This window comes from Malassezia japonica, chromosome 4 (genome assembly GCF_029542785.1).
Source record: "Malassezia japonica chromosome 4, complete sequence".
Classification (NCBI taxonomy): domain Eukaryota; kingdom Fungi; phylum Basidiomycota; class Malasseziomycetes; order Malasseziales; family Malasseziaceae; genus Malassezia; species Malassezia japonica.
In genome coordinates this window covers 60,081-85,598 of record NC_083373.1, presented here as the reverse complement: position 1 = coordinate 85,598, position 25,518 = coordinate 60,081, and the positions used below count along the sequence as shown (strand labels likewise).

Below are 25,518 nucleotides of genomic sequence, written 5' to 3'. Positions count from 1 at the left end.
GACAGAGATTCGCGTGGGGTTCGTGCGCCTCGGCTCCCCTCGCTCCGGCGGGTTGTGCGTGCGATGCTCTGCATTCCGAAATCGAACCACAAGAAGCTGGTCGACGACTGCTACCCCGCGCCAAAGGCGCTCGCAGCGACCGCACCCGAGTACCGTCCGAACTCGAACGAGCTCGGGCGCCTGTGCTACTATGCGCAAAACAAGCCGGCCAAGCTGACCAAAGTCGGCCACCTGCTTGCGGCGCGTAGCACGGTGGAGCGCAACGCGATGCGCTCCGTGCCCAACGACCGCGTCAAGGCGGGGCTGATGCTCACGATCGGCATCCTCAAGGAGCTCGTCGCGTCCTCGCCAGGCGGCCTCACCTACCTCGCGCCGACCGTGCAGACGGTGCTCTGCGAGAGCTTGCAGGCCTCGGCGCCGGGCAGCGGCGGACACGCCGCGTGGGACGCGGATATCAGCGGCCGCGCGGCAAGCACATTTGCGCAGTACGCGCGTGCGCTGCCGACCGGCGCGCTCGAGATCGACGAGAGCATTCCGCGCTCCGTGTACGGCGTCCTGGACGAGATCCAGGTGATGGTGCGCGGCAACGTCGACGAGCACACGCGCCTCACGGGTCTCGGCGCGATGGAGGGCATCGTCCGCTCGCGCGTGCTCTATTCGAGCGCGTTTCCGGACCTGCTCCAGCGCGTTTTGCCGGGCGTGCTCGACACGGTAAGCCCGGCGCATTACCCCCTCGAGCATACGGCCGCGCTTGCGGACCAGGACGGAAACCTCGCCGTGCCGAGCGCCGCGGAAAAGCCGGCAGATGCAGAGAGCACGACGTCGGCCGCGCTCATCCTCCTGCGCCATATCGTGCAGGGCGCGGACGCGGTGCAGATTCGCACCATCATCCAGCAGACCCTCGCCTGGTTCGACACAAACGGCGGCCAGCAGTGGGCGCACGAGGAGTTTGCCGTGTGGCTCCTGAGCCTCCTGGCGCTCTGGACGCCCCGCGCGTCGCGCTACGCCGTGCCGCACACGCTCGTCGACGTGCTGAGCACGTCGTCGGTCAAGGGCAGCGACCTCCGTGCGACGCGCCTCCTGCAGTCGCTGCACGCGATCCTCGCGAACAAGATCGAGATCGTCGGATTGAACATGACCGACGTGCTCGAGGGCCATATCCACTTCCTCCTCGCGCACGTCCAGCACAACCCCAGCGACCCGACGGTCGGCGCGACGGCCGACGCGATCGGCCACCTCGTGCAGTACCGCGTGTACGCCGACCAGCTCACCGACTTTGTGCAGCAAATCAACGCGCACCTCGTCCGCGTGCAGAGCGCCTCGCCGCCGCTCTCGCCGCAGCAGCGCGACAACTCGCTGCGGGCGCTCCTCTACTGCCAGATGGCCATTGTGCGCCTCGCGCACGCCGACCGCGCGCACGCGCTCACGCCGGTGCCACTCCTGGCCTGGCGCTCGACCGAGTCGCTGCTTCTGTCGAGCGACCCGGCGGTGCGCTTCACGTACCTGCAGGCCCTGCTCGTCTTTCTCGATCTTGCTAGTGACCCACAGCAGGCGCTCGCGCGAGGCGAGGCGTCCTATGCACCGGACAGCGACTCGCTCAAGTTCCTGCACGCGTTCACGGCCGACGCGTACGTCGTCCTCTCGCGCGAGACGCTCTCGCCGGGCGCGTCGCTCGAGGCGGTGGCCGTCGGCGACGGCCGCTTTGACGTATCGCAGCTGCGCGCGGTACCGGCCGACTATGCCGCGCTCCTTGCGGTGCTCGAGGCGCTGTACATGGTGGCGCCCGCGCCCGCACTCCTCGCCACCGTGCCTGCGCTCCTTGCGCTGGACCGCGTCGCGGCTGCGCCGCGCTCGGATGCGGCCGCGCTGCCTGCGTGCCGCGCGGCACGCTGGGTCGTAGGCCTCGCTCTCGCCAAGCTCGGCGAGCTGTGGAGCGTGCCCGCGCTCGTGTCCTATGTCCAGGCACACATTCTCCAGCCGCTCGGCCACGTCGACCTCGAGCGCCCGACGCTCTCGGCGCAATTTGGCGCGGCGCCGGCATTTTCGCGCTTTGGCGCCTCACCGCTCGCTGCCGGCGCGCAGCAGCCGGACGTCGAGACGGTCGCTGAGCACCTTGCGTCGAGCGCGCCGCTGCAGGCTGCGACAAACTGCGACTCCTCGACGCTGCGCGCCTGGCTCCTGCGCAACTGGACGACGTCCGTCGCGGCACAGGACGCGCAGATCGGCGCACAGCCGATCGGCCGCGTGGGTGCGACGAGCCCGCAGCGCGGCCTGGCGCGCGCGACGAGCGCGGCGCGCGTGCCCCCGACGCTCCTGCGCGAAGGCTCGATGAACGTGAGCCAGCTGCGCATGGCGCTCATGAACCGCGCGCCGAGCCGCGGCAATGCGCTTCCGGAGGAAGACGGCGACGTGTCGCTCGGCGACACGCGTTCTACGATGACGAGCCGCTCGCGCCGCCGCCGCGGCAGCGTGTCGGGCGGCCACGTCGACACGCGCCCGAGCGTCGCGTCGCTCCTAGACAAGTACAAGGTGGGCGGCGAGTCGTACGGCGCGGGCGGCGCTGCGTACGCCGCCACACCGGCCGCGTACGCTCCGACGCAGGGCGCGTACACGAGCCATGCGCAGGATGCGTACGCAGCCGGCGCGCCGAGCGCCGCGGCGCGCACGACGCAGGCCGCAGCGTCCGAGGCGCCTGCTGCATACAGCGCGCAGCCGGCCGAGTACACTACGCCAGCCGCGCCGCTGCCTGCTTCTACGGGCCAGCTCGCACCGGCTGTCGGCGGCGCTGCACCCCTGACCGATGTTGAGCACCAACTCACCGGCCTTGCTCCGGTCCTCGCATAGTTTTGTAATGGTCACCTCCACGTTCGTCCACAATGATCGACGCTGCCCAAAAACTCCGGGTGCTGGTCGTGCACGGTTTTGCGTCGAACGGGCATGCGTTCAAGAAGCGCACGAGTGCGCTGCAGAAAGCGTGCCGCGACGTAGCCGACCTGATCTTTCTTGACGCGCCGATCCAGGTGCAGGCTCTGCCGAGCGAGGCGAACCCCGAGCCGGGGCCGCCGAACCCCGACGACCCGATTGAGAAGCAGGCGCTGGCGTGGTGGCGCCACAACAATGACCAGTACGAGGGGTGGGCCGACACGGCCAAGTTCCTCGAGCGCAAGTTCCAGGAGCTCGGCCCGTTTGACGGCGTGCTGGGCTTCAGCCAAGGGGGGTGCCTCGCCGGCGTGCTCGCCGCCGCGCTCGAGCACCCCGAGCTGGTGCCCGACTTTCACGGGACATTTCAGCGCGAGCGATTCCGCTTTATGATATCCGTGTCGGGCTTCCGCGCGCGCCCGGACGCGTTCCAGGCGCTGATGGACGCCAAGATTGCAACGCCGGCGCTCATCATCCGCGGCAAAGAAGACATGATTGTTCCGCCGCAGCTCACCGAGACGCTAGTCGAGGTGTGCTCGAATGTGCGTGTGGCCGAGCACGGGGGGGGGCACTACCTGCCGACACCTGCGCCATGGCGCAATTTTGTGCGTGACTACATCGAGGCCTTCCGCTCGGGGCAGCCGGACGCCTGGCGCACGATCCCGGCGCCACCGTGCGAGGAGGAGAACTCGGATTCGAAACTATAGCTAGTCCTCAAAGTCCTGGGGGTTCTGTGTGAGTCGCACAACGTACCTCGAAGTAGTACTGCACGGCCATCTCGAGGTTGCGGCCACACATAAAGTAGCTCTCAATCGCCTTGCTCTCGGGGATGCCCATCGCCATAATCTGCTCAACCTTGCCGCGGTCCTCCTCGCTGAGCTGCTGCAGCGTAGGGACGTCAAACGACTCTTCGCCCTCCATCGCCTCGAGGCCTTCGTCGCCGGCAAGCATGCGCAGGACACCTTCGGGGTCCGCACTCAGCGCCTCGGCCAGCTGGGGGTTGCTCTGTACGAGCGCCTGGATCAGCGGTTGGAGCGCCGCGGGGTTGTGCTGCACCAGCGTGCGCAGCTGGTTCAGAATCTGGGGGTTGCTCAGATCAATCATCTGGCGGCCCTGGCTGTCGACCTCGCCGGGGAGCGCGTCCGACGCGCCGCCACCTTGCGCGGTCTGCGCGGCAGCCTGCTCAAACAGGTTGCCTGACCGCGGGGCGTCCGACGCAGGCGCAGCGGCACCGGCAGGCGCAGGCGCGGCGGGCGCAGCAGGCTCCGCGGCGGGCGCCTCGGCAGGCGTCTCGGCAGGGAGACCGTTCATCAGGTAGTCCACCGCACGGTCGGGGTTGTTGAAGCTCATGCGCATCGCACGCTGCACATCCTCACGGGGAAAGCCCATCTCGACCATGTTGCTCACCGCGGCTTCGAGCTCGGCACCGGACACTGCGTTAGTTACGCAACGTACAGAACGAGGCGGCCTGAATACCGCCCGAAGGCGCAGCCTCGGCGGGTGCGGATGCGGCGGCAGCGGGCTCGGACGCAGGCGCCACCTTGGGCTCCTCCTTGGGCTCCTCCTTCGGCGCCTCTTGGGCCTTGGTCGTGGCCTCTGCCTTGGGCTCCTCCTTCGGCGCTTCCTTGACAGGCTTCGCAACCTTGGGCTACATTAGTTCGGCAACGCACCTTGGACACCATCACGACCAAAAAGTCCTTCTCCTGGATCCCGTACTCTTCAATGGTCTTGTCATTGTCGAGGATCTTGCCGGAAAAGATCAGCTTCTGCAGGTCCACGGCATGGCCCTGGCTCTTCTGGATCTGCTCCTTGACAGACGCAATCTTCTCGCTCGGTTCGACGTCCAGGTGGAAGTTTCCACCGCCCAGCGGCTTCACCAACAGCTTCATCGTCACAAGGAACGCGTGTCCTCGCGGGCGCCCTTAGTCAGCGGGTGGAGGCGGCCGAACCCTTCCTCATGCTGCGTTGGGTGTGGGCGGCTTGGCTGTGCAGCCTCGCTGCTGCGCTGCTTGTTGCGTGTGAGCAGAGCAGTATTGTGCTACGAGGGCCTGCGCCAAAGCGTCGAGTGTCGCGTTCTGAGCTCAAAGCATGGATCGATGCACACGCGCAGTACGTCGCGAATAAATATCCCCAAGGCATCGCGCGCCGCAGCGCCGTCCCTGCGTCACTGGCCAACTTTCGGCACGACGGGATGTGGACGGTGCACCTGAGCGTCGGCACACCCGGAAATACACACACGGTGATCGTCGATACGGGCTCGGCGGACCTCTGGCTGTCGTCCAAGTCGTACAACACCCACAACTCCAAGACGTTTCAGCGCGATCAGGAGCAGTTTTCCCTCTCGTACACCACCGGGAGTGTCAAGGGGTACGCAGGAAGCGACCACGTCTCGATCGGGCACGCTGTCGCGCAGAGCCAGCGGCTGGGCGTGGTGACCAACGCGGCGAACCTGAGCCTGCCGAAAAACATTACCGGCATCCTCGGCCTCGCGTTCCAAAGCCTGTCAGTGATCAACGCAAAGCCGTTCTGGCAGAATGCGAATCTCGATGCGCCCGTCTTTAGTCTGTACCTCCAGCGCGACAACACGCTGGGCACGGCCGAGTACGGCGACGCGGGCGGCCTCTTGTCCTTGGGCGCGCCCAACGCGTCGCTCTACGACGGCGACATTAACTACATCAACGTCGAGGACGCCAAGCACTGGCTCATTCCCATGGACGGCCTCGCGGTCGGCGGCAAAAGCATCCATCTTCGGGGGCACACGACCGCGAGCTTTGACTCGGGCACCGCGATGATTGGCGGCCCGAGCGACACGGTGCGCGCGGTGTACGCGCACATCCACGGCGCGGTGCCCATGGCCACGAATCCCGGGCACTACTCGTACCCGTGCTCGCTGCGCCCGAATATCTCGTTCTCGTTCGGGAGCCGGCAGTACTATGTGAACCACGCCGACTTTGAGGTGCTGGTGATCGGCCCCTCGAGCACGAACTCGTCCGAGATGCGCTGCCTCGGCGCGCTGTTTGAGCTGAGCGGCGATCCCAGCCTGGCGCGCTGGCTGATCGGCGCGGCGTTTATGAAAAATGTCTATACGATTTTTGACGGCGGCAAGACCAAGCGCCTAGGCCTTGCCTCGCTGCGCGACGAGCACAACAACGGCACCGAGTCCTCGCCCGCGGTCCTGACATCTGGCGTGGCCGCCCACGCGAGGCCGCCCCTCGCGCTGCTTGTTGCACTGCTGTTGCTGATGGTCTATCATTGAGGCTCTACGGCGCGGTGCCCTGCATCCAACAACATCCCAAACACGAGAATATGTAAAATAACCGCATAGCACACAAACACTAGCCGCATCTGCGCGTTGCCGAGCACCGCACTGGTGAGCAGGTGCAGCAGGCGGTCGATCGGGCTCAGCGACGCGAGCGCGCGCGACTGCTCGCGGCCACGGAACGCCTCGAACGGGTGGATGGACTGCTCGTACCGCGCGCGGTACGGGTCCTCGGCGTCCATCCCGCGGGACTGCATGGGGTACGGCATGTCCGTCGGCGCAGCGACCTTGCCGCCAAAGTTTTGCAGGTAGCGCACCTTTTCGTACATGCTCAGGTTGTCGGCCTGGAGCCGCTTGATCTCGCCGCGCAGTTCGGCCATCGACTCGAGCTGCGTGCGCAGCTCCTGCTCGAGCTCGGCGTTGCGCGTGCGAAAGCGGTCGCGCTGGCTCGTCACGATCGGCAGCAGCCCCGAGGCCGCCGGCGCCTCTTCCTCCTTCGGCGCAGCATTCAGCAGGTCGCTCTCGAGACGCTTTGTGAGCGTTTGGAGCTCCTGGAGCTGAGTGCGCTGCGCGTCGCGCTCCGCCTCGACCGCGGCCGCGTCGCGCTTCTGGTCGGCGAGCGCCGCACGGAGCGTCGCGAGCTCGTCTTGCAGCTTGTGGTTGCGCCGCACGAGATGCGCCTCGAGTGGGCGTGTCGCGCCCTCGTCTTCTGCCGGTGCCGCATCGTCATCCTCGCCCGCAAACTCGACCGCCTTGAGCACGTCGAGCTCACGCTTGATCTCGTCATAGTCGTGGCGCTGACCCAGCGCGTGGCGCAGCGCGGCCGATTCCTGCTCGGCGGCGTCGGCACGCTGCTGCTCCGCCTGACGCTCCGCCTCGGCGCGGCGCTGCGCCTCGGCGTGCAGCTGCTCACTGCTCTCGCGCGCCTGCGCCTGCGCGTGTTCCAGCGCCTGCGTACGCTCCTGGAGCTGGGCAAGGTGCTTGCGGTAGACCGCCGCCTCTTCGGCCCGCGCCTGCTCGGACTCGGTGCGCAGCGCACTCGTGCGGCGCTCGGCCTGCGCTGCGCGCTCGTTCGCCTTCTGCAGGTCGGCGACCAGGGTATCGATTTGCTCGCCGCCGCCGCCCTCGCCGGGCTGCGATGCGTGCAGGAGCTGGGTAGTGACCTGCTCGTGGCTCGTGCGCAGCTCGCGCAGGTGCCCTTGGAGCGCACTCACTTCGCGCTGCAGCGACGCCTCGCGCTCGGCCATGCGCCGCTCGGCCTCGGCGCGCGCTTCGGCAGCCTGGGCGGCCGCGTCCGCGGCCGCGTCCGCGTCGCGCTGCCCGAGCTCGCGGATGCGTGCTTCGGCGGCGGCGCAGCGCTGCTGAAGCGCGGAGCGGTCCGACTGCGCCTCGGCGAGCTGCGCACGCAGCGCCTCGGTATCGTTCGCCGACGCGGTTTGGTCCTGGGTCAGACAGGGGTACGTACGACGAGCACTTCAAATACGGGATACGGGTCAGGAGCGTGCTGAAGGCGCGTGTGCACGTCGAGCACCACGCCCTCCGCCTGCTTGGCGCGGTTCGTCAAGAGATCAATCTCGCCCTGGTAGGCCTTGAGCAGCGCACGGATCCCCTCGAGCTGGCTCTCGGGCGACTGCCGCTTGAATTCGCGCGTGCGGTCCGCGAGCGCCTTGCGCGACAGCAATGCCTCTTTCTGCCCTGATGTCACCGTTGGTGCATGGTGTGCAAGCTCATTTTGGAGCTTCTCAAGCCCAATTTCGCGCCAGGCACTGAGCACGGACGTAAAATCCGCCATCCTGGCAAGCCGCCAACGCCGCGCGCGCCGCCCGAGTCATGCTGACTCAGCATGCGGGGCTTATCTCGGCGCGCCCTCAATCTTCCTGTCTCCCGACCGATGTTCACAAAGTTGACCAGGGACGATTACATTTGTGTTTCTGTGTTCAAATCGATCTCTGCCTAAGAATTCAGTAAGATGACCCTTTTTTCTCTTTCTCGTATCGCTACGCGCCCGGCCCGGGCCGTACTTTCCGCGCGCACGGTCACGACGTGGTCGCCGGCGCCGACGCCCCAAGCGGCTGCGCTCCGCCTCAAGACCGGCCAAGTGTTCAACGGCAAGTCGTTCGGTGCGCAGCACAGTGTGTTTGGCGAGACGGTGTTTTCGACGTCGATTACGTCGTACACCGAGTCGCTCACCGACCCCTCGTATCAAGGCCAGCTGCTCGCCTTTACCACGCCGCTGATCGGCAACTATGGCGTGCCGAACAACAATGCGGCGGGCTCTGCGCGCGAGCACCCGAATGACGTGGACGTTGGCTGCTTCCTCGAGTCGAGCGGCATCCAGGCCGCGGGCGTGATCGTGAGCGAGCTGTGCGAGCGCTTCTCGCACTTCCAGGCGTACGAGTCGCTCGCGAGCTGGTGCGCGCGCCACAATGTGCCGGGCATCCAAGGCGTGGACACGCGTGCGCTCACGACGCTCCTGCGCAACCAGGGCTCGACACTCGGCGCGCTCCTCGTCGGCGACGACGCCAAGCGTGTCCCGGATGCGGCCGAGTACATCGACCCCATGGCCGAGAATCTCGTGGCGCGCGTCTCGGTCAAGGAGCCGCACACGCTGCACCCGGTCGGCGGCGCGCAGGCGGCGCGTGCGCACGTCGCGCTCCTCGACTTTGGCTGCAAGGCCAACATTCTGCGCTCGCTCCTGCGCGAGGGCGTCAGCGTCACGGTGCTCCCGTGGAACTATGACTTTAACGCGGTACGCGACCAGTTCGACGGCCTCTTTTTGAGCAACGGGCCGGGTAGCCCCAACTCGATCCGCCCGGCCGTCGAGACGGTGGCCAAGGCGATCAATGAGTGGACCAAGCCCATCTTTGGCATCTGCATGGGCAACCAAGTGATCGGCCTTGCGATCGGCCTGCGTGCGTACCGCATGAAGTTTGGCAACCGTGGCCACAACCAGCCCGTGCTCGCGCTCGGCTCGGGCGACATGCGCGTCGATGCGGGCCGTGTGTACATCACCTCGCAGAACCACGGCTACGCGCTCGCGTACGAGGAGAGCGGCCCCGATGCGTGGCCCGAGGGCTGGCAGCCGTGGTTCATCAACGCAAACGACTGGAGCATTGAAGGTATCGTGCGTACGGATGCAAAGGACACGGCCAAGGCGCCAGTGTGGGGCGTGCAGTTCCACCCGGAGCACGCGGGCGGCCCTGAAGACACGAACCCCTTGTTCGTGGACTATATCGAGCAGGTCGTGCGCTACAAGGCCTTGCAGGGCGCGCCCTTGTATGCCAGCACCGCACAGGGCGCCCAGGCCCGCTTGTAGCTAGCCAAAATTCGCCAATAGGTCGGCCAAATCATCCATCTCTTGCTTGCGGCCCTGCTGCACCTCGTCGAGCGTGTGCCACTGCGCAGCAAACTGCTGCGCGCCAATCTCCTCGCACGTATAGTCGGCCAGCAGCTCGCGCTTGGCCAGCAGCTCCGCTTGGTAACTCTGGGTGAGAAGAAACACGCACGTGAAACAGGTCCGAGACGTGCGACAGCGCCTCCTGGGGGTTGAATCCGGCCGCAGACTGCGCTGCAGACGGCGCCATGTAGACATCGACCTCGTAGAGCATATTCACCATCTGCTCGGTACGCTCCTCCATCGCAGTGAGGCCCTCGCGCAGGACCTGCATGTACGGCTCGCACTGCGGGTCGTCCGGGTGCAGCGTCGCGAGCGCGTCGACCGCGGGCAGCGTCTGCTGATACACAGCATTGAAACCTGGATTAGACGCAAAACCTACTGTTCGCCAGCGCGTCGGCGCGGCTCACCAGCGCAAGCACACTGCGTCAGCAACACGACGTACGGATTCACACTGCCCATCCAAACACGGTGTGGAGGAAGAACCCTCCACCATGGCAGGCGCGACGGCGGCGGGCGGCGCGGGTGTCGGCCCTTCGCGGCGGCAGTGGGACATTGAAGAGTATACCTCGCGCGCGCGCGAGCGCGATCGCGAGCACCGTGAGCGTGCGGTCGAGAATGAAGAGCGCATCAAGCAGGGCAAGCGGCCGATGGGCCGCCGCCGCAACGACCTGCCGAAACCGACGCAGACGATGCAGGCGCACGACGACCTGAAGCTTGATGCGAACCTGGGCACGACAAGTATGGTCGACAATGCGGAAGGAAAGGGGCGGGGACCCGGCTACTTCTGCGAGCTGTGCAATCGCATGTGCAAGGACAGCGTCGGCTACCTCGACCACATCAACGGCCGCATGCACCTGCGCAAACTCGGCCAATCGACGCAGACTGCGCGCTCGACGCTCGACCAGGTCCGCGCGCGCATTGCCGCCGTGCGTGCGGAGCGCGCGCTTGGCCGCACGGCCGAGGCACGCTACGACTTTGACGCACGCATCCGCCAGATTGCCCAAGAGCAGCGTGCGGAGCACGATGCAAAGCGCGCACAGCGGCGCGAGGAGCGTGCGCGGCGCAAAGAGCAAAAGAGAGGGCCTACGCCGCCTGCACAGACCGAAGACGAGCAGGCAATGATGGCTGCGATGGGATTTGCCAACTTTGGTTCCAGTAGACAATAGCTATTTATGCACGCACGAGCGTGAGCATGAACTTGGTCTCGTTGACCTCCTGCTCCTCTTCGAAGACAACTTCTGCGTCGCTCGCGAGCTCGCCCGCAGGGCGGGGCACGCGGCGCAGGTTGCGCGTAAAGACGTCCGACTGCGACTTCATCACCTCATCCAGCGCCTCGCCCATGCCGTCGGTGAAACGGTAGAAGTAGTCGATGGAGTCGGTCGGCTGCAGGCCCGCCTTCTTGCGCAGGCGCTGGATACGGTTGATCACATCGCGCGCCGCACCCTCCGCCTGGAGCTCGGGATGCACCTCACTGTCGAGCAGCACGACGACCTGGCCGTCGGTGTCACTCAGGACCGTCGAGGGAAGCGCCGTCTCGTCGACGTAGCGCAGCGCACGCAGGTCACCCTCGCCGAGCGTGATGCCCTCAATGATGATCTGGTTCGTGTTCATGTACTCCTTCGCCTGCGCAGAGTTGACCTGGTCAAGACCCTTCTTGACCTTGCCCATGTCCTTGCGCAGCTTCTTGCCGAGCGTCGGCCAGTCGGCCAGCAGCTTGAAGCGCACACCGCAGCGCTCCTCGTCCTGCGACAGGACAAGGTCGCGGATGTTGAGCTCCTCCTCGACGTAGCCGGCGAGCGACTGGACGTCGTCGAGGTACTGCTTGTCCGAGTGGAAGACGGTGAGCTCCTTGAGCGGCACACGCAGCGGCAGGTTTTTCTTCTCACGCATCGCACGGCCAAGCTCAATGACGCTCTGCAGCGCGCTAAAGCGGCGCTGAATCACGGGGTCCTGGCAGTCCTGGCGCACCTCGGGGAAGGGAAGGAAGTGCACCGAGCGGTAGTCCACCTCGTCGCCCTCCGCCTGGGGCGGGAGGAACTTGCGCAGGCCCTGGTACAGGTTCTCGGTGATGAACGGCGTGAACGACGACATGGTACGGCACACGGTCATGAGCGTCTCAAAGAGCGTATTCAGCGCCGCAATGGTGTCCGCCTCGCCGTTCTCGCCCTTAAGACGCTTGCGGTTGAAGCGGATATACCAGTTCGTCAGCTCATTGATCATCGTCAGGAGGCGGGGCACCACCGTGTACAGACGGTAGTTTTCCATCTCGACGCGCACAAAGGCGATGAGACTCTGGCAGCGCGCAAGCACCCAGCGGTCCATGACGTTCTCCGAGAGCGCCGCCTTGGGGTCGTACTGGAAGTCGATGCCGGTGTCCTTCTTCAGCAACACAACCTGCGCAAGGAAGAAGCGGAAACTGTTGAGCCACGGCAGGAAAACCGAGGCAATGATATCCTTCACGCCCTCCTCGCGGAAGCGCAGGTTCTCGGCACGCACAATCGGCGAGTTGATCATGTACATGCGCACAGCGTCCGCACCGTACCGGTCAATCACCAGCGTGGGGTCGGGGAAGTTGCGCAGCGACTTGCTCATCTTTTTGCCGTCGGCAGCAAGCACCAGACCCGAGACGATCAGGTTCTTCCACGGGGCAGTGCCAAAGAGGTGCGTACCGAGAATCAGCAGCGTGTAGAACCAGCCACGGGTCTGGTCGAGACCCTCGGAAACAAAGTCCGCAGGGAAGCTGCCCTTGAACTTGTCCTGGTTCTCAAAGGGGTAGTGCGCCTGCGCGTAGGGCATGCTGCCCGACTCGAACCAGCAGTCAAACACCTCCTCGATACGGCGCAGCTGGCCCTTGCCCTGCGACGAGGGGATCGTGAGCTGGTCGACGTGGTCACGGTGAAGGTCGTGAAGGCCCTTGACGCCGGAACGCTCCTCGAGCTCCTCGATCGAGCCGATACACACAATCTCCTCGAGGTCATCGCTGACCCACAGGGGGATCGGCGTACCCCAGTAGCGGTTACGCGACACGTTCCAGTCGCGCGCCGCGGCAATCCAGTTGCCGAAACGGTTGTCGCCGATAGCCTGCGGCACCCAGCGCGTCTGTTTGTTGTTCTCCTTGAGCTTGTCGGTGATGTTCTCCACCCGAACGAACCACGCCGGGATCGTGCGGTAGATGAGGGGCGTGCCCGAGCGCCAGCAGAAGGGGTACGAGTGGCGGATGACGCTCTGCACAATGAGCAGGTCGCGCGCCTTGAGGTCTTTCTGGATGGCCTTGTCGGCATCCTTCACGTACTCGCCTGCAAAGTCCTTGACCACCGGCAGGAAGCGGCCGGACTCGTCGAGCGGGCACGGAGGCTGCGTCTCCTTGTCGATGACGCCGTTGGCGACGGCAATGCGGTAATCGTCCTCACCAAAGGCGGGCGCCTGCTGCACGACACCGGTACCAGTGTCGGCCGTGACGTACTCGTCGACGAGCACGCGGAACGCACGGTCCTTGAACTCCTCGTAGAAGTAGTCGTAGAGGGGAACAAACTTGATTCCCTCGAGCTCCTTGCCCTTGTAGGTCGCCACCTTTTTGATCTTGGCCTTCTTCGGGTCCTTGTAGATGGTCGTCAGGAGCTTGTCGCAGACAATGAAGTTGCGCTGGCGTTCCTCGTCAAAGATCTTGACGTAGTCAAAGTCGGGGTGAACGCACACCGCGAGGTTCGACGGGAGGGTCCACGGGGTCGTAGTCCATGCGAGGAATGCCGTCGTGGGGTCGTCCTTCAGCACAAATGCGACCGTCACGGCAGGGTCTTGCACCTCCTTGTAGTTGCTGCCTGCCTCAAAGTTGGACAGGGGCGTGGTGAGGCCGTTCGAGTAGGGCATGACACGCAGGCCGCGGTACACCTGGCCCTTTTCAAAGAGCTGCTTGAAGACCCACCAGACCGACTCCATAAAGTTGGTGTCCATCGTGCGGTAGCCATTGTCGAAGTCGATCCAACGGCCCATGCGCTGCACCGTCGCGCGCCACTCGGCCTGGTAGCGCATCACGATCGAGCGGCACTCGGCATTGTAGTTCGCAATGCCCATCTTCAGGATGTCGTCCTTGCCGCGCACACCGAGCTTCTTGTCGATCTCGTGCTCCACAGGAAGACCGTGGCAGTCCCAGCCGAAGCGGCGGTCCACGTAGTGGCCGGTCGTGTGCGCAAAGCGCGTCACGATATCCTTCACCGTACCGGCGAGTAGGTGGCCGTAGTGCGGCAGGCCCGTCGCGAAAGGCGGTCCGTCGTAGAACGAGAAGGGCTTCTTGCCCTTCGGCTGCTCCAGCGACGTCTTGAACGCGTCAATGGCGTTCCAGTAGGCAATCACATCCTCTTCCTGCTTCGCAAAGTGGAAGGATGTCGAAACTGGGTGAGCAGGGGCACGTACCATCGTGCTCAGGGAACACCGCTTGGGCCCCTTCGGTCATCGTTGCGCCGTTCAAAGATTCCAACCTGCCGCGTGACTCAAGGTGAAAAATACGAGCCTAGTGAGGCAGAAACATGTTGGGAAAGAAAATTGGCTGCGGCGCCCGCAGGGCGATCCGTGACGCTCGCACGTCCAGATCGATCGATCGCGTGTGTATCCATAGCAGCGTCGCAGCACGGCGCACTGATGGCGACCCGCGCACCGCACGCTATGCAGCTGGAGCAAAAGCTAGCTATCCGACTATAGAACGCCAGCAGTGGCATCGACGCTACCTAGTTCTACTAGGCCAACAGCCATACCTGTGAACGCGGTTGCGACATACAAGACCGACATCTTACAGCGACGAGGCACCGGTAATAATGTCGATAAGCTCGTTGGTAATCGCGGCCTGGCGACCACGGTTGTAGAGCAGGTTGAGGTTGGTGATCATGTCACCAGCGTTCTTCGAGGCGTTGTCCATGGCGTTACGCTTCGAGTTGATCTCCGTAGCGTGACCCTCGACAAGCGTGGCAAAGATGGCGTTGGTCAGCGAGAACTCAGCAAGGTCCTTGACGACGTCCTCCTCCTGCTCGTACTGGCCAAAGTTGGGGGCCTCAACGAGGGCCTTCTCCAGGTAGACAGGCATGATCGCCGACTCGAACGAGATCGACGAGACGTACTTGTTGTACACAATGTTGACCGTGTCGAACTCGAGGCCGCTCTCGAGGATGGTCGAGGTGATCGCGAGCGCGTCCTCGTAGGTGGGCACGTCCTTGCCGACCTGGTTGAACGACAGAGCCAGGTACGAGGGGAGGGCACGGGCGAGCTGACCCTTGCTCTTCTCGCCGAGCACAACCACCGACGGGGACTCGCCGCCCTCGCTCACGAGCTTGTTCACCTCGTTACGGGTGCGCTTCGACACCGACGAGTGGATACCACCGCAGAGACCCTTGTCGGACGAGACGACGATGAACAGCTCGCGGCCGCCCTCAAGGGGCTTGGCCTCCGACTGCTTGAACACCTCCTCGCTGGCCTGGCCAAAGGCCACACCGGCGTTCATGGCACGCTGGGCGCGGTTGAGCTTGGTCGAGGCAATCATTTTCATCGACTGTGTGAGAGTAAGCAAACCCGGACGGGAGCACCTGTGTCAGCACCCTGCTCGCATGGATCAGTGCGATCGTACCTTGGTGATCTTTTCGATGTTCTTGACACTCTTCACGCGCGTCTCCAGCTCACGGAGCGAGGCCTGGGGAGCGGCGCTCGCGTGGAACGCAGCCACAGGGGCAGCACGCGCACCGAGCGCAGACACCGCAGAGGCGACAGAAGGCCTAGCAACAGCACGAGAAATCATGGCCAATACTGGTTCGTCGAAGTCGAGACCAAGTCCAGCCGCCCGCCCGCCAGCACGCTGGCGCCCGAGGCCCCGGGGAACGCCGGGTATCCGGTCACGTGATCCCACGTGGCGCTGCGGCAGAAGGCCGCGATCGCCAGTGGAGCTTTTTCGTCATGTCGACGGCAGTGGGCGACGAGCCTGTTGCGGATGCGCCTCCTGTCCAGCAGGAGGCTGCCCAGGATGCTTCTGATCTCTTTGGTGGTCTGAAGAAGAAGAGCGGCAAGAAGAAGAAAATTCCTATGGACTTTGATCTCGGCTCGGTACGTGGCGTCACTCACACCAGGAGAAGCCTGCGGAAAAGGAAGCGGCTCCGGAGCCTGTCCTGACCGAGGCTCCCAAGGAGGAGGCAGAGACTCCCAAGGAGGAGCCTCCCAAGGAGGATCCTGCGCCGGCTGACGATGGCGCGCTCGACGTACGTACCTTTACTGACCCAGTTTGGCGAAATGAAGAAGAAGAAGAAGAAGAAGAAGGCCGCCTTTGACCTCGAGGAGTTCGAGAAGGAGCTCGGCGAGCAGCGCGACTCGGACAACCCGGAGGACGAGGGCGAGAACCCTTTCGCTCAGGACAACAACGACGACGCCGCGGGCGGCAAGGCCGACGACGTGGAGGCGTGGCAAGGCACCGACCGCGACTACACCTACCAGGAGCTGCTGGGCCGCATCTTCCGCACGCTGCGCCTGCAGAACCCGGCGCTCTCGGGTGAGAAGAAGAAGTATACGATGGTTCCCCCGGTGGTCCAGCGCGACGGTTCCAAGAAGACGGTCTTTGCCAACGTCTTGGAGATCTGCAAGCGTATGCACCGTCAGCCCGACCACGTTATCCAGTACCTCTTTACCGAGCTGGGTACCGTCGGCTCGGTCGACGGCTCGCAGCGCCTGGTCATTCGCGGTCGCTTCCAGCCCAAGCAGATCGAAAACGTGTTGCGGCGGTATATCGTGGAGTACGTGACGTGCAAGACCTGCCGCTCGCCCAACACCCTCCTCACAAAAGAGAACCGTATCTATTTCATGACCTGCGAGGCGTGCGGATCTCAGCGTTCGGTCAGCGCCATCAAGACTGGTTTCCAGGCCCAGACCGGAAAGCGCAGCAAGATGCGCCAGCAATAGACTGTTCGTACCAGTGTATACAAGAACAGATGCCATTGGGTATCACTACATTTCGCCCTCGCTATCAGAGCTCGCATAGCCGACGAGCGTCGAGGCGGTAGAAGAGGGGACCGGCGCTGCAGGCACGAAAGGGGCAGGAGGCGGCACAGCCGGCGCAGCAGGAGGCGCAACAGCAGGTACAGCAGGTGGCACACCAGACTCGGACACAGCGGCAGTCTCGCTCGCCGCCGCCGGCGCTGCAGGCTCGGCCTCTACTGGCGCCGGCGTGTCGGCCGCATCCGGCTCGATACTCTTGTGTGCTTTGCCTTTACTCGGCACGACCTCTTCGCGCGCAGGCACAAGCGACATCAACTGACACTTGCCCCGGCGCTCGGCAGCCGCAAATGCCTCTTTTTCCCATACTTCAAGCTCGAGGAACTCGACAATCCCATAGTCGGGCGGCAGTGACCGAAAGAGCCACTCAATTTTGGACGCGGCAGGGACTGACACGTAGAGTGCGACGTGCGCCCACGCCAGCGCATCATCCGTCTGCGCCGTCTTGCCTTCATTTCCGTGCAACCGCGCGACCGAGTCGAGCACATGCTGCGGCACGAGCGGCTCACGGCGCGCAGGCGGTGCAGAAAATGCGACCTCGCCGGACGCTTCCAGCGCTGCGCCTTTGCGCGACCACCAGTCGAGGAAGCGCGTCGTCGTTTCGTTACGCAGACGCAGCGGGTAGATGCGCAGGAGGAGCATCGCATCGCTCGCGGCCTCGAGCCCCCCGGAGGCATCAGGAACAAGGCCCAGCGCGCTCCTTCGGTCCGTCCGCCGGCGCTTAGCCTCGGGCTCTTCTGCGTCGCCTTGGCCAAGCGCACGACGCAGCGACGCACCAATGTCAGCATCGCCTGCCTGTCCATGCACGCTCACGCCCTCTGCGTCTGGCACACAGGGAAAGGTGCACTGCACCGTGTACAGGACACTCTTCTTCTTCGTGTCCCAGTACGTCTTGTTCTGCTGCCGCTTGGACATGCCGTCGGGCAGGAGCATGATCGGCAGCTTGCGGAACATGATCTGCTTGCTGAGCTGCTCACGCCGGTGCTGCGCGGCCGGTACACGGCGTGCATTTGCTCCTGGCTTGCCTGCGTCGGGCAGCATGCGGGCATCAGAGAGGCCCTTGCCGGTGGACGAGACGACGCGCCCCACCTGGCTAAGGAACTGGTAGTCCTGCATCATCTGTGTGTGGTCATAGTCGCGCATCGCAATGAAGCGCGAGGGGTCGCGCGCGCCGCGCTGCAGCAGCGACGACGGCGCGCCGATCGCCGCCCGCCGCTCGTGCGACGCCCGCTCGGCGGCGCACTTGGCACTGCTCTTGTGCTGCTGGAAGCAAGGCAGGCTACATGTCGTCGCAGTGCAGTATGGACACGTGTACTTGGACGACTCGGCGCCGCACACGGCACAGCGCATGCACTGCGCCTGGGGCATGGCGGAGCACAGACGCGAAAAATGGCTACAGGAATTATGCGTCGCGAAGCACGCCTAGGCCTCGCTCGGCGCCGCGGCGCCGAAACGCTCGGCACGGCTGCGCTTCTTGTCTTCCTCTGCGGGGTTCACGAGACCGAAGCGCTCGGCACGGCGCTGTCTCCGCGCAAGTTCCTCTTCCTGGGTGAGTGGGGCGACGTACGGAAACGGCAGGCGCGGCAGGCGCGGCAGGCTCCGCCGGCTTCTTCGCCTCAGTCTTGGCGGCCTTCGGGGCCTTTTTGTCCTGCGCAGGCGGCGCACGCTTCTTCAGGCCACCGTCGACGCGCTCCGACGCGGCGCCCTCGGTCGTCGGCAGGCCGAACTTGGCCACGCGCTCGATCTCCTTCTCGAGCTCCTCGGTCGGCTGGCCGAAACGCAGCGCACGCGCCTTGCGCTTCTCGAGCTCGGCGAGGTGCGCCTGCGTACGCTCCTCCTGGCTCGGCTGCGCGGGCTCGGCAGCAGGCGCGTCGGCAGTCTCGTCAGCAGGCGCGTCAGCAGGCGCGTCGGCCTTGGGCGCGTCGGCCGCAGCAGGCGCAGCTGCGGCAGGCGCGGCAGCCGGAGCAGCAGCCTCGGCAGCCGGTGCGACGGGCGCGGCAGCCGGCGCGGCCTCGGACTCGGTGCTAGGCGCGTCGGTCGATTCGCTAGGTTAGCATAGCAACGTACCCGCCGAGCGACGCCGTCGCCGCAGGGTTCTCGAGCAGACGCTTGATCAGATCCGGCTTGTTGCCGGTGATCGGCAGCGACGCCTTTTGGAGAAGGTCCTTGAGTTCAGGGACCTTGAGCGACTGCAGTTGAGCTTCCATGGTCCTACAACGGTACTTCCCCGCGCCGATCGGCACGTTGTGGCATTATGTTGGGGCGGCCTAGTAGGTCGGTACATGGCATGCGGTGCGGTGCTGGACGTATATGAATGGCGTGGGGCGACAGCACGCGTCGATGCAGAGGAGCTGCATGAGCCCTACATGCAGCGATCCAGGTTGTCGCCCGCGCCGCCCAACCCCTCTTTGCCTGGGGCGTCGCGACACGTCCTTCTTAGCTCCTCCAAGTGTATAGTACAGCTATTCTACACTACAAGCGCAAGACGCGCCGCGCCCGTGTAAGCATCGCATGCCCCGCGCGGCTGCGCAGGAATGCCACGAGCAAGAGCCCCAGCACGGCGATCAAGTACAGCAGCACGATCGTCTGGTCCTTGGTCGGATCGCGGACTGTGTGAGCGCGTGTACGTACTGAAGCACTTGGCCCATACCTGCCCCTCGAACCCTGTGCCTGTATCGTCGTTTCCCTCGGCGATCTGTGCGCCACGGCACCCCTCGGCGCGCTCGACGCAGAACTGCTTTGTGCATGTGCTGCACAAGTCGCCCGGCCGCTGGGGCACGTAGAGCGGAATGAGTGTCGTGTTGGTCGTGAAGCATGTGCACTTGCACACATGCATTAGGCCCACCGCCTTGTTTCCCAGGTGCCAGCTGCGCTCGTTCGACAGATCATTGGGATGCATCCCGCGCACAGACGAGGCGATGGAAGTATGTGGAGCTATGGCTACTCGCCGAAAATCCGCTGGAGGCTCGAGTAGAGGCGCTGCTGGAAGACGGACTCGACAAACTCGCCGTCCTCGGTGAACCACTCGCCAAAGTGGCCGAGCACCACACGGTCGTTCTTCTTCACGAGCACATTCTTCCCCGCGTTGCTCGTGCGCTCGTACTTTACGTCGAGCGCGTACTGCGGGGGAATGAGCATCGGCCGGCCGTCGGGCCCCTTCTTGTCGGCGACCGTCGCACGGCCCACGGCGGGCGACTGGATCGTGATGTGCTCGACCTCGACCTGGGTCAGAATAGTAACGTACGCGGTTCGAGAGCATTTTCCGCGTCCCGACAAACACCACAGGTCCAAGGATCCACTTGGCAACGGTCTGCACAGCAAACAGCACCGTAAAGATGGACACCGAGAGGATAAAGTACGGCCGCGCGACGTCCCACTCAATCTTCTTTAGGTATACGTAGACCGTCGAGCCAAGCATCGTCAGCGATCCAACCAGGCTCAGCACCATCAGCGCGTCGTCCCAAAAGTGGGACGCTTGAAAGGGCGCAAAGGCCACCACGTCGCGCTGCTTGCCCTTGCCGGACGGATCAACCTCGGCAGGCGGCTGTATCAAGAGCTGCGTTAGTACGGCGACGTACCCGCTCGATCGTGTCATCACAAAAGTACTTGGTATCTTTTACACTCGCCGTGTTGCACGTCGCTTTCCCGCTGGGCGCCGGCATGTCAAGGCGAGATCCAACACGGCGTTGCACGTGATATCGGGGTATCGGCTACGGCTACTTGAACTCGCCCCAGATGTCGGCAAACGCATCGCTGGCGGGGGCCTGCTTCGGCGCAGCAGACGCGGCCGGCGCGCCCCACACGTCTTGGGTGTTGATCATATCCGAGGCACCGCTCCGGGGCGGCGCGGGCGCGGCAAACGCGCCGAACGAAGGCGAGGGATCGGCCGCTGCCGGCGCGCCAAACAATGAGTCCGACGCCGGGGCAGTCGGCGGGGGGGAGGAAAAGAGGCTCAGGATATCCTGTTTTCCCTTGCTCGCCTTGGGGGCCTGTGCAGGCGCCGGCGCAGGGCTCGCGTCCCATTCGAGATCAAAGAGGCCCGCACCTCGCGCCGGCGGCGCAGCAGCCGCAGGAGCCGCGGCCGGTGCAGCTGGCGTCACGGCCGGCGCGGCCGGCGCAGCAGCAGGCGTAGTGGGCGGCACGCTCGGTCCGTCGGACAAAAAGTCCAAGAGGGGTTCGACGCCGCCGCCGGCTTGGCGGCGCGCGCGGCAGGCGCGGCCGGCGCCGCAGCCGGCGCCGCCGGCGCCTCACCCGTGAGCACCGATGGGTCCTCTGGCAGCGGCGTCGGGAGTGCCCAGCGGCGGCTTTCGTACTTGCTCCGAATAAAGCTCTCGATTTTGTGGTCCGGCGGCACATGCCCCGCCTTGAGGTTCGCCTCCCAGTATAGGTTAGCGCGTTTGTTCCCCCACTTGATCACCGATTGCATCTGCTCCTCCGTCCACATATCGAGGTCGATCGACTTGACACGGCTGATGTGTGTGCCCATGCTGCGGTGGATGCCCGAGCACCGGATGCACAGGAAGCATCCGAGGTTCCACGCGGCCCAGCGAGTATCGTTCCGTTTGCAGTCCACGCATACCTTATTATCCGGCTGCTTCACGAGGTTACGCAGCGTCCGCGCGTTGGCCTCGGCCTCGGCGCGTGACTGGGGCTTCCGTGCTGCGAACGACATGTGTTGGTCGGCAAGGTGCTGGGTGTCACGTGACACCACCGCCCCGTTGTCGAAGATTTCGCCCACTTGTGCCCCACCTTCGTGGCGTACTGTAAGAGCGCCTATTTCGCATGACCTCTACTCCGTATGTATCGCTGCTAATTCAGTCCCACTGCCCCCACTGGAAACAACAAGCCTACTCTTACGGGTTCTAGGATCAAGCAGAGGAAGGGTGCCGTAAAGTCCCAGGCCAAGTTTGAGCCGGAAGGTAGGTCGTGCGACTAACCCAGTATTCCGCAACTCGCTGTACAAGTACTTTGAGACGATCCAACCGGGTGACTGGGATGGGTACCTGAGCAGCCTCGATAAGGCGGGCAACACGCTCGACTACCGCCGCTACACGGACCAGCTTTTCGAGATTCTGATTGTCGGCGGCCTGCTGGCTCCCGGCGGCTCCTACCTCGATGACGGTGCGCCGATGAGTGCCTTTTCGATCTTTGCGGCAAAGAGCGACAACATTGACGATGTGCGTCCCTTTGTCGAGGTCATTGAAAAGATGATTCGCCGCTACAAGTTCCTGCAAAAGCCGCTGGAGGAGTCGTCCATGCCCGGTATTCTGCAGTACATCAACCGCTACGAGCCCATTCAGGTGTCGAAGCTGGCCGTCGCGTGCTCGCTCTCAATCCAGATGGGCCTGACGAGCGCAAGCATCCTTGCGCCGCTCCAAAAGGATCATCTGACCAAGGATGATCTCGCACTCAACTTCATCACGGAGGTCTTCCGCACCTACCTCAAGGACCAGACGATGGAACACCTCGCCTCGGTGCTGCGCAAGGGCGGCATCCGTGACTGGATGCTCTTCTTCCCCCAGACGAAGCGCTCGCAGCCCGACGTGATCTACAACTACTTCCGCTCGGAGGAGGTGGGCCTGCCGCAGGTCGCCGACTACCACGCGCGCCGCCAGGTCAAGGAGCTGCGCGAGCAGACCGCCTCGGACCTCGCCGAGATGGTCAAGACGGAGGAGACGACGCCGCAGGAGATTCTCACGATGCTCAACGAGCGCCAGAAGAAGCTCGGCCTGAGCCCGGAAGAGTTCATCGTGGTCGTCTTTGAGGGTCTCATGCGCGGCATTGACGCGGCGGCCAAGCAGGACCAGCTCGAGATGATCGTCCCGAAGGAGGTCGAGCGCCTCGCAGGCGTCCTGGAGCCGTTCGCCTCGAACGCACGCTCGGAAATCGCCCTGATTAACGCAATTCAGGTGCACTGCTACACGGACACGCGTGTGTTCAAGTCATTTGCCACGCTACTCAAGATTCTGTACAACGAAAATGTGCTCTCCGACCAGGCCATCATATACTGGGCGCAAAAGGGCGCAAAGCCCCAGGGTAAGCAGCACTTCCTCAAGCTCGCTGAGCCGCTTGTCAATTTCCTGGAGAGCCAAGACAGTGACGAGGAGGACGAGTAGGCTCTGTATAGCTAGCACGACCCGGCCGAAAGGGGTATGTTCGAAATTAAGTTGGTCGCGTCGCGTCGCGCGGAAAGCGCCTCGCTTTTCTCCCACGCGATGAGTGGTCAGGCGCACGATCCAGTGATCCTCGCGCCGGACTCGAGCCCCACGCGCGCTGGGGACGAGTCGCATGCGAACAAGAAGGTGCGGCAAGATGGCGGCGATGCCTTCCGCCGCAGCCTCGACTCCTTCCAGTACCGTGGGCCGGGCGCCGAGAACAACGCGCTGCAGTCCGAGGTTTCGTCCGAGTCGAGCCCGGCTTCGGTGAAGCACAGCAGCGAGGAGAGTGTGCCCGCTCCTCCTCCGTCGCGGCCAAACGTGTACACACCGTCGGACTCCATCGTGCAAATCAAGGCGACGCGCCTCGCGCGCCTCTTTTCGAACTACACCGTGGAGCAGTGTGTCGAGGTGCTCCGCGCCTCGAACTACGACCTGGGCGAGGCCATCGAGAAGCTCCGGCCAAAGACGGTCGCGCAGCCGCCCCCGCCGCCGGTGGCCATTGCGCCGCAGCCGGCGCAGCAGGTCCAGTATGTTCAGCACCCGCCGCAGCAAGCAGCGCGGCCGCCGCCCAAGCGGCCTGCGAAGCGCAAGTCGCGTGTAATGGACGACTCGGACAGCGACGCGTCCATCGAGTTTGACGGCGATGAGTCGACCGACGGCGAGGATGCGTACGACGCCGACGCGCGTCAGAAGTATGAGCAGAATCTCGCGCTGGGCTGGTTCAACAAGTGTGACGCGAACAGCATGGTCGACAGCATCAGCTGCACGCCGGAGCAGGCGAATACGATCATCGGTCTGCGTCCGTTTGCGTCGGTCGACGATGTGTACGAGCGCCTGGGCGACAAGTCGGCCAAGGGCGTGTCGCCACGCCTCTTTACCAACTGCGTCGAGCTGATGGCGGGCTACATGGAGGTCGACGACGTGCTGGCCAAGTGCGAGGCGGTCGGTGCAGAGCTCGACAAGGCGATGAGCTCGTGGCAAACGTCGACCGACAATGGTGTCGACGACGCGTTCGGCGCAGTGAACCTCTCCGAGGTCAAGCGCGAGGGTGTGAACGATGAAAACTACCTGCAGGAGCAGCCCTCGAACCTCGCCGAGGGCATCCGGCTCAAGGACTACCAGGTGCTGGGTGTGAGCTGGCTCAATCTCTTGTACCGCAAGCAGATTTCGTGCATTCTCGCCGACGAGATGGGTCTCGGCAAGACGGCGCAGGTCATCTCTTTTCTTGCGTACTGCAAGCTGCAGGGCAAGCGCAAAGGGCCGCACCTCATCATTGTCCCCTCCTCTGTGCTGGAGAACTGGTCGCGTGAGCTGCAGCACTTTTGCCCGTCGCTCGCGGTCGAGGTGTACTACGGCTCGCAGGCCGAGCGCCGCGAGATGCGTATGGACCTGCGCGAACGCAGCGACTACGACGTGATGCTCACGACCTACGACATGGCGACGGCCGGCGACGACCACAAGTTCTTGCGCAAGTGCGGCTTCGACGTGTGTGTGTACGACGAAGGGCACATGCTCAAGAACCGCCGCTCGCAAAAGTACGAGAAGCTGATGAAGATCTCGGCGCGCTGGCGCCTCTTGCTTACCGGAACGCCGCTGCAGAACAATTTGCAAGAGCTCATTTCGCTCTTGAGCTTTATCCTGCCCGAGTACTTTACCTCTGCCGAGGAGGCGCTCGCGGCAATTTTCAAGGTGAAGCCTGGCGCAGGGACGTCGCAGCTGTCGCAGCAGCGTGTTATCCGTGCGAAGCGCATGATGCGTCCTTTCGTCCTCCGTCGGCGCAAGGACAAGGTGCTGCTACTCACGAAAAAGACCGAGACGGTGGAGTACTGTGACATGACCGAGGCGCAGCAGGACCTGTACCAGGACGCTCTGCAGCGCACCAAGTCGGCGCTCGTCGAGGCCGAAGAGCCGGTGAAGGGCAAAAAGGGGCCAACTTCGCGCGACACGAGCAACGTGCTGATGGACCTGCGCAAGGCGGCAAACCACCCCTTACTCTTCCGGCGACTCTACACGGAGAAGAAGATTGCGGCGCTTGCCAAGGACTACATGCGCGAGCCGGAACACGCCGAGGACAACCTGACGCATCTGAAGGAGGACTTTGCAATCAACACGGACGCAGAGCTCTCACTCCTCGCACGCTCGTGGAAGTCGACGCAGAAGCATGTCTTGCCCGCCGAGGAGTGGATGAACTCGGGCAAGATCCAGGCGCTGAAGCGTATCATTGACGACGTCCGCGCCAAGGGCGACCGCATGCTCATCTTTAGTCAGTTCACCTCGGTGCTGGATATCCTGTGCGTGTGCCTCGAGCACATGGGCGTCCCGTACGTCGGCTTCACCGGACAGACCAACGTCGGCGACCGGCAGCACATTGTCGACCACTTTACCAACGACACGAGCATCCCCGTTTTCTTGCTGTCGACACGCGCCGGTGGTCTCGGCATTAATTTGGTCGCAGCAAACTGGGTGGTGCTCTTCGACCAGGACTTTAACCCGCAAAACGATAAACAGGCTACGGATCGCTGCTACCGCATTGGCCAGACCAAGCCAGTGACCGTCGTGAAGCTCATCAGCCGCGGCACGATCGACGAAGACATCCTCGCACTCGCCGGGCGCAAGCTCGAGCTCGCCGAGCGCGTCAGTGGAGAAGGCAAGGGCGATGCCGAGGGCAACGACGAGATGATCGAGTCAGAGATCAAGGGACGCATCGCCTCATCGCTCCTCGCACAGGTCCGCGACCGTGCCACGAAGCCGGAGTAGTGTCGGTG

The 25,518-nt window shown here is 64.1% G+C and overlaps 18 protein-coding genes across 18 annotated transcripts; 8 read left to right on the top strand and 10 right to left on the bottom strand.

The window, feature by feature from the left end:
- Nucleotides 1-63: 63 nt before the first annotated feature.
- Nucleotides 64-2,844, top strand: EFR3 (plasma membrane localization protein; the record flags this gene model as incomplete). The annotated part of the gene is made up of 1 exon (XM_060266345.1): nucleotides 64-2,844. The coding sequence occupies one exon, from the start codon at nucleotides 64-66 to the stop codon at nucleotides 2,842-2,844; it is 2,781 nt and encodes a 926-aa protein (XP_060122328.1).
- A 32-nt stretch (nucleotides 2,845-2,876) lies between these two features.
- On the top strand, nucleotides 2,877-3,626 carry MJAP1_002407 (dihydrofolate reductase; the record flags this gene model as incomplete). Its single annotated transcript, XM_060266344.1, has 1 exon — nucleotides 2,877-3,626. One exon carries the CDS (start codon nucleotides 2,877-2,879, stop codon nucleotides 3,624-3,626), a length of 750 nt encoding a protein of 249 aa, XP_060122327.1.
- On the bottom strand, nucleotides 3,627-4,808 carry RAD23 (UV excision repair protein rad23; the record flags this gene model as incomplete). The annotated part of the gene is made up of 4 exons (XM_060266343.1): nucleotides 3,627-3,650; nucleotides 3,673-4,352; nucleotides 4,396-4,567; nucleotides 4,590-4,808. 4 exons carry the CDS (start codon nucleotides 4,806-4,808, stop codon nucleotides 3,627-3,629), a joined length of 1,095 nt encoding a protein of 364 aa, XP_060122326.1.
- A 68-nt stretch (nucleotides 4,809-4,876) lies between these two features.
- On the top strand, nucleotides 4,877-6,175 carry MJAP1_002405 (cathepsin D; the record flags this gene model as incomplete). The annotated part of the gene is made up of 1 exon (XM_060266342.1): nucleotides 4,877-6,175. One exon carries the CDS (start codon nucleotides 4,877-4,879, stop codon nucleotides 6,173-6,175), a length of 1,299 nt encoding a protein of 432 aa, XP_060122325.1.
- Nucleotides 6,176-6,179: 4 nt separating this feature from the next.
- MJAP1_002404 (uncharacterized protein) lies at nucleotides 6,180-7,970 on the bottom strand (the record flags this gene model as incomplete). Its single annotated transcript, XM_060266341.1, has 3 exons — nucleotides 6,180-6,194; nucleotides 6,238-7,620; nucleotides 7,644-7,970. 3 exons carry the CDS (start codon nucleotides 7,968-7,970, stop codon nucleotides 6,180-6,182), a joined length of 1,725 nt encoding a protein of 574 aa, XP_060122324.1.
- Nucleotides 7,971-8,147: 177 nt separating this feature from the next.
- CPA1 (carbamoyl-phosphate synthase (glutamine-hydrolyzing)) lies at nucleotides 8,148-9,494 on the top strand (the record flags this gene model as incomplete). The annotated part of the gene is made up of 1 exon (XM_060266340.1): nucleotides 8,148-9,494. One exon carries the CDS (start codon nucleotides 8,148-8,150, stop codon nucleotides 9,492-9,494), a length of 1,347 nt encoding a protein of 448 aa, XP_060122323.1.
- MJAP1_002402 (uncharacterized protein) lies at nucleotides 9,495-10,034 on the bottom strand (the record flags this gene model as incomplete). Its single annotated transcript, XM_060266339.1, has 4 exons — nucleotides 9,495-9,662; nucleotides 9,685-9,932; nucleotides 9,955-9,995; nucleotides 10,018-10,034. 4 exons carry the CDS (start codon nucleotides 10,032-10,034, stop codon nucleotides 9,495-9,497), a joined length of 474 nt encoding a protein of 157 aa, XP_060122322.1.
- Nucleotides 10,035-10,066: 32 nt separating this feature from the next.
- Nucleotides 10,067-10,741, top strand: SNU23 (U4/U6.U5 snRNP associated protein; the record flags this gene model as incomplete). The annotated part of the gene is made up of 1 exon (XM_060266338.1): nucleotides 10,067-10,741. One exon carries the CDS (start codon nucleotides 10,067-10,069, stop codon nucleotides 10,739-10,741), a length of 675 nt encoding a protein of 224 aa, XP_060122321.1.
- Nucleotides 10,742-10,745: 4 nt separating this feature from the next.
- ILS1 (isoleucine--tRNA ligase) lies at nucleotides 10,746-14,025 on the bottom strand (the record flags this gene model as incomplete). Its single annotated transcript, XM_060266337.1, has 2 exons — nucleotides 10,746-13,963; nucleotides 13,986-14,025. The coding sequence occupies 2 exons, from the start codon at nucleotides 14,023-14,025 to the stop codon at nucleotides 10,746-10,748; spliced, it is 3,258 nt and encodes a 1,085-aa protein (XP_060122320.1).
- A 333-nt stretch (nucleotides 14,026-14,358) lies between these two features.
- ATP3 (atp3 gamma subunit of the F1 sector of mitochondrial F1F0 ATP synthase) lies at nucleotides 14,359-15,354 on the bottom strand (the record flags this gene model as incomplete). Its single annotated transcript, XM_060266336.1, has 2 exons — nucleotides 14,359-15,111; nucleotides 15,187-15,354. 2 exons carry the CDS (start codon nucleotides 15,352-15,354, stop codon nucleotides 14,359-14,361), a joined length of 921 nt encoding a protein of 306 aa, XP_060122319.1.
- A 155-nt stretch (nucleotides 15,355-15,509) lies between these two features.
- SUI3 (translation initiation factor eIF-2 beta subunit) lies at nucleotides 15,510-16,502 on the top strand (the record flags this gene model as incomplete). Its single annotated transcript, XM_060266335.1, has 3 exons — nucleotides 15,510-15,656; nucleotides 15,680-15,808; nucleotides 15,831-16,502. 3 exons carry the CDS (start codon nucleotides 15,510-15,512, stop codon nucleotides 16,500-16,502), a joined length of 948 nt encoding a protein of 315 aa, XP_060122318.1.
- Nucleotides 16,503-16,547: 45 nt separating this feature from the next.
- On the bottom strand, nucleotides 16,548-17,963 carry BCD1 (Box C/D snoRNA accumulation; the record flags this gene model as incomplete). Its single annotated transcript, XM_060266334.1, has 2 exons — nucleotides 16,548-17,874; nucleotides 17,905-17,963. The coding sequence occupies 2 exons, from the start codon at nucleotides 17,961-17,963 to the stop codon at nucleotides 16,548-16,550; spliced, it is 1,386 nt and encodes a 461-aa protein (XP_060122317.1).
- A 54-nt stretch (nucleotides 17,964-18,017) lies between these two features.
- Nucleotides 18,018-18,802, bottom strand: MJAP1_002396 (uncharacterized protein; the record flags this gene model as incomplete). The annotated part of the gene is made up of 3 exons (XM_060266333.1): nucleotides 18,018-18,140; nucleotides 18,163-18,640; nucleotides 18,663-18,802. 3 exons carry the CDS (start codon nucleotides 18,800-18,802, stop codon nucleotides 18,018-18,020), a joined length of 741 nt encoding a protein of 246 aa, XP_060122316.1.
- A 265-nt stretch (nucleotides 18,803-19,067) lies between these two features.
- On the bottom strand, nucleotides 19,068-19,494 carry MJAP1_002395 (uncharacterized protein; the record flags this gene model as incomplete). The annotated part of the gene is made up of 2 exons (XM_060266332.1): nucleotides 19,068-19,204; nucleotides 19,227-19,494. 2 exons carry the CDS (start codon nucleotides 19,492-19,494, stop codon nucleotides 19,068-19,070), a joined length of 405 nt encoding a protein of 134 aa, XP_060122315.1.
- Nucleotides 19,495-19,535: 41 nt separating this feature from the next.
- On the bottom strand, nucleotides 19,536-20,257 carry MJAP1_002394 (uncharacterized protein; the record flags this gene model as incomplete). Its single annotated transcript, XM_060266331.1, has 3 exons — nucleotides 19,536-19,817; nucleotides 19,840-20,151; nucleotides 20,174-20,257. The coding sequence occupies 3 exons, from the start codon at nucleotides 20,255-20,257 to the stop codon at nucleotides 19,536-19,538; spliced, it is 678 nt and encodes a 225-aa protein (XP_060122314.1).
- A 54-nt stretch (nucleotides 20,258-20,311) lies between these two features.
- On the bottom strand, nucleotides 20,312-21,267 carry AGE2 (ARF GAP with effector function(s); the record flags this gene model as incomplete). Its single annotated transcript, XM_060266330.1, has 2 exons — nucleotides 20,312-20,738; nucleotides 20,777-21,267. 2 exons carry the CDS (start codon nucleotides 21,265-21,267, stop codon nucleotides 20,312-20,314), a joined length of 918 nt encoding a protein of 305 aa, XP_060122313.1.
- A 110-nt stretch (nucleotides 21,268-21,377) lies between these two features.
- MJAP1_002392 (uncharacterized protein) lies at nucleotides 21,378-22,711 on the top strand (the record flags this gene model as incomplete). The annotated part of the gene is made up of 3 exons (XM_060266329.1): nucleotides 21,378-21,391; nucleotides 21,414-21,514; nucleotides 21,537-22,711. 3 exons carry the CDS (start codon nucleotides 21,378-21,380, stop codon nucleotides 22,709-22,711), a joined length of 1,290 nt encoding a protein of 429 aa, XP_060122312.1.
- A 99-nt stretch (nucleotides 22,712-22,810) lies between these two features.
- On the top strand, nucleotides 22,811-25,510 carry FUN30 (DNA helicase; the record flags this gene model as incomplete). The annotated part of the gene is made up of 1 exon (XM_060266328.1): nucleotides 22,811-25,510. The coding sequence occupies one exon, from the start codon at nucleotides 22,811-22,813 to the stop codon at nucleotides 25,508-25,510; it is 2,700 nt and encodes an 899-aa protein (XP_060122311.1).
- Between the last annotated feature and the right edge of the window lie 8 nt (nucleotides 25,511-25,518).